Source organism: Callithrix jacchus, chromosome 7 (assembly GCF_049354715.1).
Source record: "Callithrix jacchus isolate 240 chromosome 7, calJac240_pri, whole genome shotgun sequence".
Classification (NCBI taxonomy): Eukaryota; Metazoa; Chordata; class Mammalia; order Primates; family Cebidae; genus Callithrix; species Callithrix jacchus.
Window position 1 is genome coordinate 29,657,748 of NC_133508.1, and position 14,622 is coordinate 29,672,369.

At 43.0% G+C, this 14,622-nt stretch overlaps 1 protein-coding gene across 50 annotated transcripts in view; it reads right to left on the reverse strand.

The window, feature by feature from the left end:
* The window catches only part of SVIL (supervillin), a 269,934-nt gene that overhangs the window by 91,506 nt on the left and 163,806 nt on the right, over positions 1-14,622 (reverse strand). For all 50 annotated transcript variants that reach the window (XM_078329736.1, XM_078329734.1, XM_078329733.1 and 47 more), the window contains 4 exons: positions 13,112-13,203; positions 4,927-4,984; positions 4,658-4,809; positions 774-1,440 (listed from right to left, as the gene is read on the reverse strand). In XM_078329736.1, coding sequence (XP_078185862.1) covers positions 774-1,440; positions 4,658-4,809; positions 4,927-4,934 — 827 coding nt within the window. In that variant the 5' untranslated portion in view covers positions 4,935-4,984; positions 13,112-13,203. The remainder of the gene's footprint in view (positions 1-773; positions 1,441-4,657; positions 4,810-4,926; positions 4,985-13,111; positions 13,204-14,622) is intronic.

Consider the following 14,622-nt stretch of genomic DNA (forward strand, 5'->3'; position numbering starts at 1 on the left):
TCATGTACACTGCAGTTGTACGTCTGTGCCCTGTGCTGAGATGCTTCTATAGGTTAGTGGTGCTTCTTCTGCTCTGTGATTCTAATCTCAGCAACCAAAGCAATCACTAACAATCCTTGGTCTCAGATATGATTACAGAAAACCCAAGAAAAGATGAACTATGAAAGGCAGGTGAGGAACCCGTAAGAGGGGTCCTGAAGTGAGGCATCCATGAAAGTGTGACCATGACACCCATTCAGTTTGTTTTTAAAAAGAACATAAGGAGCAAAAGAACATGGGGCTTCCTGCTTTGGTAGAACCTGTTTGGATACTGTGGAGATGTACGAATCTTAGGCCAGGTGTGGTGGCTCATCCCTGTAATCCCAGCATGTTTGGAGGTTGAACAGGAGAATCTCCTGTGGCCAGGAATTCAAGATCAGCCTGGGCAACATAGTGAGATCCCGTCTCTACAGAAAAAAATGTAAAACTTAGCTGTGCATGGTGGCATGTGCCTGTTCTCCCACCTACTTAAGAGGCTTAGGCTGGAGGACTGCTTGAGCCCAGGAGTTTAAGGCTGCAGTGAGCTGTGATGGCAGCACTGTATTCCAGCCTGGGCAACAGAGTGGGACCCTGTCTCTGAAAAAAAAAAGAAAGAAGAATCATATACCATGATATTTCTCCAATGAGCTTTGACCTCCATGGGATGCTAAGAATACGCAAACCCTATCACACAGAGAGGCAAAAAGAAGGTATTCTCCTCCATTCAGGGTGGTTAGCATGGGCCGGATGCTTACCTGGGTCGGGCCTCAGTGGGTAGCTGTGGGTCACCAAAGGAGGGGCTCCGGGAGGCTGCCTGCTGCAGGGAGGAGCTGTGTGCATGCTTTGGAGACTGTGGCACTTCCGTGAAGGAGGATTCTCGCCCAGAGAAAGAGAAGGTCAAGGAACTCTCAGTGGCTGGGGGCAGGTCGTGGTCCTGCCGGGTGGCACTCAGCTCTTGATCTTGTCTTTGGTTTTCTATGTTCAGCAGCACCTCCTGGTTGGAAGCACTGTCACCCCCGTGGAGGGCATAGTCCTTGGATTCACCTGCACAGGTCCTGAGCCCCCTTGTCTCTGTCCCGGAGTATGGAGAACTCAAATCCCGGCTTGACTCCTCCTGTTTGTCACCTTTTCCTCCCCGCTTCTCGACAGCATCAGACTCCTTCCTGGACTTGGGATAGCGGGATAAATACTCGGAGTCGGCCTCGGGATCCAGAGTCAGCCCATATTTCTCTGCCAGCTGTCGTCTTCTTTCTGCCTTGTACCTTGCGATTCTTTCCGCTTTGGACTCCAGACTGTGGGTGTCCATGGTACCGGAACCATAGGGTGATTCACTGTGGACGCCAGAGGTTTCTGTGCAGTATTTAGATCGAGTTTGCTTTTCTAGAGGAGAATCAGAAGTTTCCTCCTCTTCATTTGATCGGCCTACAAGGATGTCACATGGACAAAAGGTACAGATTTCAAGTAAAGACATGTATTTACACACAGAGAGACACACTCTACTGTACACAGCGCACACCTGGGTGCCCATCCTGGGAAGGACCAGTTTCTTACCAAGGTGTCTTCACCTAAAGTGACTGACCTGGGCTGCTGAAGTCTGAGATCTGAAGTGAAATCTACAAAGGCTGTGAATGGTGCACATTCTGCAACCCAGGAAAGGCAGGGCTTTAACTTCAGCTCAGCCCCTCACTCCCGAGAGCATCTCAGTCCTTGTTCACTGATTATTTCCCCTTACTGATCTAACCTTTTTTGTGGAGTTTAGGATTTCACAGGGGAGGCAACAGGATGAGTTCAGAGTCCTCTGGGAAACATAGCAGACAACTGAGCTGCTGTCATTGAACAAGTGATGGACACTGGTTTCCCAGGATCTGAGAGCAACCATAACAAAATGGCCCATATCAGTATTTACCAGGCTTTTCTTTTTTACAGCGTTTTGCTCTGTCACCCAGGCTGGAGTACAGTGGTGTGATCTTGGCTCACTGCAACCTCTGCCTCCTGAGTTCAAGCAATTCTCCTGCCTCAGCCCCCCAAGTAGCTGGAACTACAGGTGCGTGCCACCATACCTGACTAATTTTTGTATTTTTAGTACAGATGGGGTTTCACCATATTGGCCAGGCTGGTCTCGAACTCCTGATCTTGTGATCTGCCCACCTCAGCCTCCCAAAGTGCTGGGATTACAAGTTTGAGCCTCCAAGCCTGGCTGAAGACATCATTTTTAAGGGTCTTAACAGTCTAACAGGCATTCCATTATTACCTTAACCCTTCCCATATAGACTTTTCAATTCTACCTGAATTAAATATTCATATATCTTTTCCATCATTTTCTTTAATTAAACAGGTGGGTGACTGGAACTAATTTTGGAGGGTGCTATGAAGTGAGAAGAGGAATATGCCTCTCCCCACCCTCTGATGAACCCAAGTTTTTCATTACAAGTTTATTAAATAATTATTCCTTTTCTTGCTACTATGTGATGTTTAGACTATCATTTACTACACAGATTACCATTTCATATACACTAGGGTTTATTTCTGGCTATATATTTTGGGACTCTGATCTATGTATTGATATTTCATGCATGTAATTACTTTTTAAGAGATGGAGTCTAGCTGTCCAGGCTAATGTTGCACTCCTGAGCTCAAGCTATCCTCCTGCCTCAACCTCCCAAAGTGCTGGGACTAGTGGTGTAAGCCACCACGCCCAGCCTTTTAAAAAATAATTGCATGTGATTTAAAAATATCTCAGTTTTCTAGCTTTCTGGCCACCAGAAATTAGAAACTGTAGAAATAAGCAAACTGATAACATCATAAAGTGGGATCAACAGCTCTCTCTGAACAAGAAACTAGAAATCACTGGCTGTAAAAAGCAGCAGCATGGCTGGGCGCTGTGGCTCATGCCTGTAATCCTAGCACTTTGGGAGGCCAGTGGATCACCTGAGGTCAGGAGTTCGAGACTAGCCTGGACAACATGGTGAAACCTCATTTCTATTAAAAATACAAAAAAATTAGCTGAGCATGGTGGCATGCGCCTGTAATCCTAGCTACTCAGGAGGCTGAGGCAGAATTGCTTGAACCCAGGAGGCAGAGGCTGCAGTGAGCCAAGATCATGCCATTGCACTCCAGCGTGGGCAACAAGAGTGAAACTCCATCTCAAAAATAAATAAAATAAAATAAAAACTAATTAAATAAAAAGCAGCAGCACAGAGCGTCGGAAGCCAGGGACTGTGGTGGGAAGAATGGCCCTGTGTACATCCTCCTCTCCTAAGGTCAAGTCAAGTATTTGACAATGACAGTGACTGAGTGATGACAGAAAAGCTGAATCATGTGCACTCAACAAACTGTTTAAGATGGATGCAACGTACTTAAAATTACCTAAATTAAAATAACTTAAATAGAATGTTTCGTTGCATCTCCAGAGTCAGAACCGTCGTCATGCAAGGTACAGCTTTGCCTCTAACGGTCTCTGCTGAGAGCAGCTGCTCCCTGTGCTGGCTGAGGACAGTGAGAGGCCCCTGTCTCAGAGCAGGGATCCTGTGCTGGGCCCTGACAGTGCAGAAAGCCACAGTGACTGCACTGAGGAAAATGACTGGTCCTCAGTTACCCAATGATGTGCGAGGGGAATCATTTCATACAGCTGAGACACTGGAAGGCCCTAGCTGTGAGGCAGGGCAGAGATGACATACATGTTGTTGCTGTGTTTAACACATATGTTTAATAGCTGGGGATGGTAGGCCCAGCTACTCGGGAAGCTGAGGTGGAAGGATCACTTGAGCCTGGGAGGTTGAAGTTTCAGTGAGCTGTGATCAGGCCACTGCACTCCAGCCTAGGTGACAGCGAGAGACTCTATCTCTAAAAAATAAAATGAAATGAAAATAAACAAAAACAAATACATTTAACAAAAAATTAGGCCAGGTCAATTGGCTCACACCTATATTTTCAGCATGTTGGAAGGCCAAGGTGACACAATCACTAAAAGCCGGAAGTTAGAGACCAGCCTGGGCAACTCATTTTATAGTCATTAAAAATGAGTACACAGAAACCATTTAATGCCATGGAGAAATGTTATGATCTAGCATTGGGGGGAAAACAGCATTTGCTAAAACAGTTTGCTTAATGTGATCTCACTGTTTGTTTTTAGTAAACACTACATACACATAAACACTTTGCAAAAAGACTAGGAGAGAAGACAGAAAATGTTAACTGGGAATATTTCTAGCAGGTGGAATTATCACAGTTTTCACTATCCTCCCTATATTTCTTGATATTTTCTAAAAATGCTCACAGTATCAATCATGCATATTTTTCAGAAATGGACAATATCCCAATAAATGAGACTTCATCTCTACAAAAAAGTTTTTAAAAATTAGCCATGTGTGGTAGTGTTAGCCTGTAGTCCCAGCTACTCAGGAGGCTGGGGCGGGAGAAGCCCTGAGATTGAGCCCAGGAGTCAAGGCTGCAGTGAGCTGTGATCACACTCCTGCATTCCAGCCTGTGTGACAGAGTGGAACCTTGTGTTACAAAAAATAATATCAATACAGTTCACTTTTGTGGAATATCTCATGTCCTGACACCACTGGGTGGAAAAGGCAGTGTGTAACAAGCCAGGCAGCATGTTGGAAAATGGGCCACCCAACTCCCCGCTCACCAGTGTGGGGGCTGGCAGGGTCGCTGGCTCGCATGTATCGAGGGGTGTCTTCCTCCAGCAGGCGGTGAGTCACTAACCCTGTGCAGCTCTGCAAGAGGATGGGCTGGGTGTCATTTTCAATTCCTTCCAGGCGCCTGGCAATTCTTTCTTTTCTGTGAAATACACCAAGAGAGGCAGAGTGAGCAACAGCGATTGAGTCTGAAGGAAAATGGAATACTTCTTTGCCAAGCTGTCTTCTACTTCCTAATGCCATACTATAAAGATCTTACCTTTTCATTTCTAAGAATTCTTTTTTCTTTGGTTCAAAGATTTGTCTTAATTCTGCAACTAAAAGAAAACCAAAAAAGAACAAAATATAGTATTTAGTAGTCTGGCACTCATTTTATTCACCATGCAACATGTTTGTTGAACAGAAAATTTCAGTTCCTGGTTCCTATGTAACAGGGATATGCAAAAGTGACCAAGTTCCTGCTTTCATGAAGACTATTTTCTAGCAGGGGAGGCCAATGCCAAATGAATAAGAGTGTGCATGTACAGACACGCGTGCACGCGCGCACACACACACACACACACACACACACTAGGATGTATCATCCTCCGCTACAGTCAAGTTGAATATTTGATGCCCATAAACATGACTGAGTTATCAAGGCAAAGCTAAGTCATGCTCACTCAGCATACTGTTTAATATGAAATAAATATGTAATATATTTAAAATTACATACATTAAAATAATTTAAATAGAATGTTTCATTGTATACACATTGCAACATCTGTATATGTGACTCATGTAAATGTCACATATATAGGTTGTAAAGAAGTAAAATCATACAGGGTAAGGGAGGAGTTTCTTTCATCTAGGGGAATCAAGGGAGACCTAACTAGCAAGATCGTCCTAGGAAGGTATTTTAGGCAGAAATCTCAATAACTGTTTCTAACTTTGGTTTGGTTTAACAAAGTATTCTAAGCCTCTATTATGGAAATCATTTACAAAAGTAGAGACCAGGATCGTGAACCCCACAGGGCCATCAGCAAGCTACAAGCATGAACTCATGGCCACTCCTCCTCCACCCTCTCTGGGAATCTGTAAATGGCTGTAATTATCTGATTGTGTTTCCAACAGAGCCTAAAGTGGCTGCTTCAATTAGCTACAGTTTAGATGAACACAGGTCCTCCGCCTCCCTGCACAGGCTTTCACTGGAAGGAAATGTTAACAATGTTGTCTTGCTATAATTTAGGTAGATGATGGGTTAGGCAATTACCCCAAAGTTTCTGGCAGCATTGGGGAAAGAGAACAAACGTTGTGCTGAGGTTGGGAGGTTCTCACATGATACTGACTACAAAGATATTACTGAGATGCCAGACAACTGTTTCTTTGGAGAAATGGCCACAGTTCATGGAGAATAAAAGTCTCTCTTTTTGCCTCCTCCTCAATAGCTTAAATTCATAAGGGCTCATCTGAGTGAGTCCTATGAAGGACTCAGAATGGGGTGGGAGTAAGAGAGGGGGCTGGCTGGGCAGCCTGGGGCCAGGGCCAATGAAAAGTTTTGAAAGGCTGAGTCAAAGGAGAAACTCAAAGGAATTTCATTTTCAACTGCTTCAATTTCCGTTTTCTTTTCTCAAAGCGGTAATTTTTAGTAATGAGTCAAAACTACACACATCCACACGTGTGTACACACACACACATACATGCATACATACACACACATAGCTTTACTGCCCTTTGTGTTCAGAGATAGAAGCCTTGTTTTTTCTTCATTTACTTTTAAGTGATAGTCACCTTAAAACTTTATTTGAATTTGTTAAGGTAGCTGGCTTCCAAAAAGCAAAAACTCTCTCCCTCTGACTTCAAAAAGGTCTCTCAGTTGGCCTACCCAGGAACCAGAGTAGTTGGAGGCAGAGAAGTCCTCATTCTAATTATGCTCCTATTTAGAAGACAGGGGTATAATGAGAATGGTGCACCTGCCACGCAGTCTTGTGAGAGGAGGCTTGACCAGTAACAACAGCTTCCCCGTCAGCAAATTAGCCCTGGAGAGATTACGGTGATAAAACTTTAATAGCTGGTAGGACATATTTTGAAAATATTTTCAAGGATGACAAAAACAAAGGGTTTTAATTAGTTATTTAAACCCCAAAGAGGATAGTGGAGCCATATTTCTCAAAAGACAGCTCAAGAAGCTATCAAAACCAAATTCCAAGGGTAGGTAGATCCCTTGAGTCCAGGAGTTCAAGACCACCCTGGAGAATATAGCGAAACCCCATCTCCACAAAAAATACAAAAAGCTAGCCAGGTGTGGTGGCACATGCCCCTAATCCCAGCTACTCATGAGGCTGAGTTGGGAGGATCACTTGAGTCTGGGAGGTTGAGGCTGCAATGAGTCGAGATCATGCCTCTACACATGAGGCATGTGAGAGAATGAGACCCTGTCTAAAAAAGAAAGAGTGGTGTAGAAAGAAAGGAGAGGAAAGGACAGGAAAAGACAGGAGGGGAGGGGAGAGGTGATTATGCTACTCAGGATGCTATTAATATTTTCTGTTTTTCAGTTATATGTTTGAGGCATGGGTTCAAGCCATACCTTTTACAATTTTTCTATAGAAATGCAACTAAAGGGATTTTTTGGAAAGATTACCACAGTATAAGGAAAAGCAAAGCAACATGTTGCTTCCTGCCATTCTCTATTTCCCATGTTCCAGAAGGAAAGACCTAGTTGGGAGAGTGTGCTAGCTCCCCACACACAGGAAAGGTAGACTTTCCTACTGCCCACCAGGGAACACTGCCCTCTGATAGCCGTCCGCTTCTGCGCATAAGACAAGGGATGTAGCAGGCACGCAGATGTACCTCATCAGGGTCATGTGCTCAGGAAGCTGGCTTTGGAGAGCTCACAGATCACTACGGGGGCACTAATGGCTTCTAAGTGGGAAGTGGCTTTGTTGTGAACTCTGCACCGCAGGATGTTGAATGTCCCAGGTTCTCCTAGAAATGTTAAATCACCCCCAGTTGCTGCGACACAAAAATGTCACATATTTCTAAAGCCCCTTAGGGGCTGTCCTAGACTGAGAACCACTGAGAATCACTGATTCCCCCGGTCCTAGAATTTCAAATACACAGCCTGTGCCTTAGACACCCAGGCCCTTGGTTACCCAGTACAGATGCCACTAGCCCAGCAGTAAACTCTCTTCAGTCAAGCCCAGGTTCAATGCAAAGCTATGCCAAGCCTACTTCTCCTGGAAACTAGAATCCATCAACGTAGGGTCCTCTCTGATCATTTCACTGAGGAATTAAATGAGGTCATAACATAAACTATACTTTAAATATACTGACGAGCTTACTAATTCTTAGTGAAAACCTATAGTAAATTTTTAAAGGAAAATAAATAAATCTTTCCAGCAAACAATTAATGACCTCTCAGTCTATTCTTTCTCACAAATATATTTTCAATTACCAAGATATGCCTCATTCCTATAGAAACGGGATTATAAGAAATGACGCACAAGACAAAAAGAAGCAACAGAGAGACATTTTGAGTTTTGCCTCTTTTCTCCAAGTTTGTACAAATATGTAATATAATTAATGTGCATTATATTACATATTTGTTTTATATTATTATTAATAATAATAGCCAGGCATGGTGGCTTATAACTGTAATCCCAGCACTTTACGAGGCTGAGGTGGATGGATCACTTGAGGTCAGGAGTTTGAGACCAGCCTGGCCAACATGATGAAATCCCGTCTCTACTAAAAATACAAACAAATTAGCCCGGTGTGGTGGGCATGCATGTGTAATCCCAGCTACTCGGGAGGCTGAGGCAGGAAAATTGCTTGAACCCAGGAGACAGGGGTTGCAGTGAGACAAGATGATGTCACAGCACTCCAGCTTGGGTGACAGAGCCCCATTCTGTCTCAAAAACATATATATATATAAAACATGATTTATATTACATATTTTATATTATATTATTATATAAACCATGTTTTATATTATTTTATATTACTATCAATCATATAAACATGTTTTTGTATTATTAGCATAAAGTCAATACTAAAGACATCAAGGATAAAAGTCATTGTTTTGGGAATGACTATGTGGGAATCTATGTTGTAACTCTGTTGTTTTATTTATAAAACCTACCTACAGTTCTGCCACAGTTACCTTCTGATTGATAATCTTAAAAGTTCCTGTTCTTTCAAAACTTCATTGTTTTCCCATCCAGTTGTTTTGACAACTTTTTCTTTTCTTATTGCAAAACAGGTATTTTTTATCTATAGCTAAGTCAGGCAACAAACAGCTATTGAGTTTTACCTTTAGCAATGCTGTGAATAAGAGTACTGTGAATAAAATAGGAGAATAAAATAAATTTTATCCATCAGATAAAATTCTAAAAAAAAAAAACTTCATAAAATTTAATGTAATTCCAGACTTACAGAAAATTTAAAAGATATCCTTTGGCTGGGTGTGGTGGCTCACGCCTGTAATCCCAGCACTTTGGGAGGCCAAGGGGGATGGATCACGATGTCAGCAGATGGAGACCAGCCTCGCTAACACAGTGAAACCCTGGTATACTAAAAATACGAAAAATCACCTAGTGATTTTTTGGTTTCACTGTGTAGTGGCAGGCGCCTATAGTTCCAGCTACTTGGGAGGCTGAGTAGCTGGGACTATAGGCGCCCGCCACCATGCCCGGCTAATTTTTGTATTTTTAGTAGAGAAGGGGGTTTCACCATGTCAGCCAGGGTGGTCTCAATCTCTTGACCTCATAATCTGCTTGCCTTGGCCTCCCAAAGTGCTGGTATTACAGACATGAGCCACCATGCCCGGCCAGGAGTTTTGAACATATCCACCTGTCCCTTATTTTACCTGCTATCTTGGTCTGTTACTCTTCTGTGAGTAATTCAGAGTGGTACTACTGTGGCAATATGGCCTCTATGAGTGTATTTTTTAGTTATTTCTGATAGGAGCTGGAGGTTAGTTTTCAAATAAGACTATTTAAGGAAATTTGATAGCAAAACTATAATACTTCATAAGTTATTTACAACTACCTAATATGTTTTGCAGTAAGTACAACGTCAATATTCTGAACAATTTGGTCTGTGGGGTGCTTTTCTTGGGACACATAGTTTCTTCCATTAGCTCTAAGAAACAGGATTTCTGGTTTGGACATTGTTGAGTTCAGTCCTCCAAACCTGAGTACAGTAGAATCTTCCAAAGGAATCTTAGTGGCAGGGGTACTGCCAAGAACACTTCTCTCCTTCTTCACGCGACAGCCAGAGAGCCCGGGCCAGATCTGGAATATTCTGAGCTTACTTCCCACAAGAGTAAAGCCCTTTAACTTTACACTTGGATGGCAGCCACTAATATAAAGACAAGCAGCTCGTACACCAGGCAATTACAAACTAGAGGAACAGGGGAGGGGCGATGGCGGCAAGGTGTAGGATTTCTTTCTGGAATAATGAAAATGTTCTAAAACTGGCTGTACTGATGGATGCAGAACTCTGAACTGCTGAAACCAATGGAATCGCATACCTCAAATGAAAGGATTGCATGGTAGGTGTGTTGTATCTTAATAACGCCGCTAAAGAAAGTGGAGTCATATATTTGGTCCACTTCATAATTCCTAAATAAAAAATCTATTTTAATATTATAAATGTTACATAAGTAAATATTTTTATTTTTATTTTTTGAGATGGAGTCTCGCTCAGCTGCCCAGGCTGGAGTGCAGTGTTATAATCTCGGCTCACTGCAACCACCATCCTCTGGGTTCAAGCAATTCTCCCGTCTCAGCCTCCCAAGTAGCTTGGGTTACAGGCACCTGCCATCATGCTTGGCTCATTTTTGTATTTTTAGTAGAGACGGGGTTTCATCATGTTGGCCAGGCTGGTCTTGAATTCCTGACCTCAGGTGATCCACCTGCCTTGGCCTCCCAAAGTGCTAGGATTACATGTATGCGCCACCACGCATGGCCTACGTAAACATTTTTAATTCCTGGATTACTTGTTTGGGTGATACACACTTAGAGGACGTCTCTTAGAGAAAAAGTAATAACCACTTTAATGCCCAGTTTCACAGGCAATGAACAGAAAGAAACTTCTATAAACTTACCACATATAAAACTTGATGTCATTAAAATAAAATTATAACTAAATCATGTTTAAACATAATATTGCTAAGAGATGACACACAAAATCATTAACATATCTGTTAAATCAGAAAAGAAAGAGATTGCTGGTCTTTCCAAATCTGCCTCTTTTTTTTTTTTTTTTTTTTTTTTTAATAAAAAGCAAAGGTATGTGAAGTAAGACTGTAGAGAATTTAGGTGAAATTCAGGGGAAGTGTGGCACTGTCATTTTTAAAGCATTTTTAAAGATTTAAGGGACCATGTTGATTTAGAAACATCAATCTGGTGAATACATAAAATAATCATCTTTGATTTGTAAAAATTATTTTTTATAATCATTTATGACACATTTTTTAATACAACTAGCTAACAAGCTTAGGTGTTCTAAAAGTTTATTACAGATGAAGTTACTATTGGTGGAACCTTAAGGAACCTAGCATTTCATACTGTTTTTGATTTTTCTACTCATAATATTATCAGTTGTATTATGCATCAAATAAAGGAACCGGAACAGAGAAAGGGAAAGATCGACCTTCTGATTGGTGGAAACAACCTCTGCCATGTAGAACTTTCCCTCATCAGCTCTTCTCAGCTATTGTTAATATCGATTTGTTCATTCTTATACATTGTTTTGATCATCTGCATAGGTTTTAAGAACTTTGTCTCAGATTAAATCGGTTTTTTTGTCTTTCACAGAGAGTGCTAGATAATGGCAGAGCCGTTCCATCTGACAGCTGTTCTGGCGCCGTCTGCATCTGTCTTCCGCGGACAGGCGGCCACTGAGTTGCCCTTGGAAACTCCTGGGGGAGAGCTGATGGGAGCACAGTGTGGCCACTTCATTTCCAGGTACCATGACGATTACTTTTCTTTTTGATATGAAATCTCATCTGCCTCCTTGTAATTCTACACATTATTCTTACTTTTGGCCTCTGGAGCCACATAGAATAAACCTGTACTTCAGCTGACAGTGTTGTAAGTACTTGAAAATTGCAGCAAGTCTGGGTTTTCTTTACCAGGCCAGATCCCCGGGGTCCTTCAGACATCCATCCTCATCAGAATATGTCTCGGTCCATCATCAGTTCAATTCCTCAGGATAGAGTCCAATTCATCAGCAGGTCTTATAAAATGGATTTACTTTCTATGAAAAGAAGATGTGTTTGATCTGATTTCTTTTGGGCATGATCTTTTGCTTTTTCTTTCAGAGTAGAAAAAATTCTGCCCTTCCATCAGATCAGTTTCTTCCACAGGAAGGTTTCCACAGCACACTCAGGATGAAGACATTTTGTGAGCTGGGACCAATGATCATTCCTTGTACTAGTGTTCCAGTTACAAAGACCAAGCAATGTTTACACCTGTTGACAGGTAAAACTAGGGCGAATTGGCTTCTAGTTGGTGCAGACATTGTACTTCATGTGCTCCTTGACCAGTGGAAATAGTAATTCACAAAACATGTGTGAGTGCTGCTTGGGGAAGAAGAAAGATGGTCATGGTGTGACCACACCATGGGCTGTTTGCAGCCCAGCACGGAGGTACAAGATGTTAAATGTAAAAGACCTGGCCTGGTGCGGTGGCTTATGCCTGTAATCCCAGCACTTTGGGAGGATCACCTGAGGCCAGGAGTTTGAGACCAGCCTGGCTAACCTTGTGAAAACCCCTCCTCTACTAAAAATTCAAAAAAATCACCCGAATGTGGTGGCATGTACCTGTAATCCCAGTTACTTGGGAGGCTGAGGCTAGAGAATCTCTAGAACCTGAGAGGCAGAGGTTGCAGTGAGCTGAGAATGCACTGCTATACTCCAGCCTGGGCCGCTAAGCGAGAATCCATCTCAAAAAAAAGCCCTAACTCTGGGAAGCATTAAGAGGCCTGGGGCAGCCTCCAGAGGCAGCAGGAGTGGGTGGACAGAGAAGAGGTGGGTGGCCTCCAGTAAAAACCTGAGGATGCCTATAATTAAAGGGCAAAAAGGCAGAGAAAGGAGAGGATTAAAAATGCATCAGAGAGACATAAGGGAATTGAAGCTAATCCTTGGAGGAGGCAGGCAGGGCCACAAAGGAGACTGTGAGCTGGAGGTGAGGGAGAGATCTGCTCGAGGAAATGCAGACAACACAGTACTCCTCTACCCAGACATGAACACAGTACTCCTCTACCCAGACCCGAACACAGTACTCCTCTACCCAAACACGAACACAGTACTCCTCTACCCAGACACGAACACAGTACTCCTCTACCCAGACACGAACACAGTACTCCTCCACCCAGACACGAACACAGTACTCCTCTACCCAGACACGAACACAGTACTCCTCCACCCAGACACGCTGGTCACTGAGGAGCAGCCTTACCTTTCGGAAGTGTAGCTGAAAGCTTAGCATCGATTCCTCTTTTGTGGTTAGGGAGCTGTTCTTGATCTTCAAATGACAACTCTTTCTGAAAGCTAAAAATTACTCCATTAATAAAGTCCATTTAAATCAAGATATATAAGTGAAAAAATACAGAACATAAAAATTATGATATTGTTACACATCATTAAATATGAACACATAGATCACAAGTAAAACATTTTACTTTGGTGAGAAAATTGGTAGCTTTTTCATTTACTTATATTTGTGTAAATATGGTGATTTTTTGTGCACCTAAGTAATTACAGCAGGATTAGTGGGTAGTGTGGGGTGGTGTGGTGTGTGAGAGTGAAAACATTGCCGAACTGGAAGTCATGTGCTTTCACTCGCACTGAACACCTCTTCTCGACCCAGGAATAGCTTTGCAAGCTTGGATTAATTACTCAACCTCTCTGTGCTATAATTTCTTCTTCAGAAAACCAGTAACTTGTCTAGGTGATCTACATGCTGTCCTCCAGTATCAAAATTAGATTAAAGTAACAGGTGCCTTCAAACGACCAAGACATTAAAGTTTGGAAAACCTCATGAAGCCTTGTGTTGGAATAAAAGAGGAAATGAAAGGGGAGAATAAAGGAAGTGAGCCCTTTCTGTGGACTTCCCCAGGGTAAGCACACCCAGGTATCTCCCTAATTATCTCCCCAAGACCCTAAGAGGTGAGAACTACTCAGCGGTATGCTGATAAAGGTGCAAATGGCCCTGCCCTCTTGTTCCACCCACCCAGCCCTGCCCACTTAGGCCTGACACCTAGCCCTACCCACCCAGGCCCTCCACCTGGCCCTGAGAAAAGCACCTGCTTTGTAGTATTGGTGGGTGGTGTCAACACTCTCACCACGGTGGCTCCCACAGGACTCACTGAACTCAGAGTCAGGAGAGAGGCTCGCACGTCTGGCCCCAGCACAACACCAGAACTAGTGTCATCCTCAGTTTACAGATCCGGGAATTGTTACATGATTTTCCCAAAAGCTCATATTTGACAAGAAGAAGAGATGAGATTCAAATCCATCTCCTAGTTTAATACCAGCCACAGCCACCCTGAGACTGATGTGTACACAACTCCATGGTCTTCGATGTGCCTGGAGCAGGCAGGGCAGAGGGTGCTGGTGCCTTGAAGGAAGCAAACCTGTGAAAACAGGAAACTGCTGTTCCTCAAGGTCAGTGTGACCTCAGAGGGTGAAAGACAGGCTTGGAAAGACTCACTGTGAAGCCATCCCTCCCCCTGCACGGGTGCATTTCCATACAGGCCAAGGGAGAGACGGAGGAAGCTGTGTGGACACTGTGTGAGTGGGACGCATGAATCACCCACACCCCATGTATAAACTACATAGAAGGAACTTCTACACCATCCAAAACACGACCTACCACTCTGCCTTCCTAGAACCAAGTCCATCTGAAATCTTCGTTTTTCCATATGCAATGGAGTAAAGCTTATATTCCCTAAGTATGTGTGTCATGTG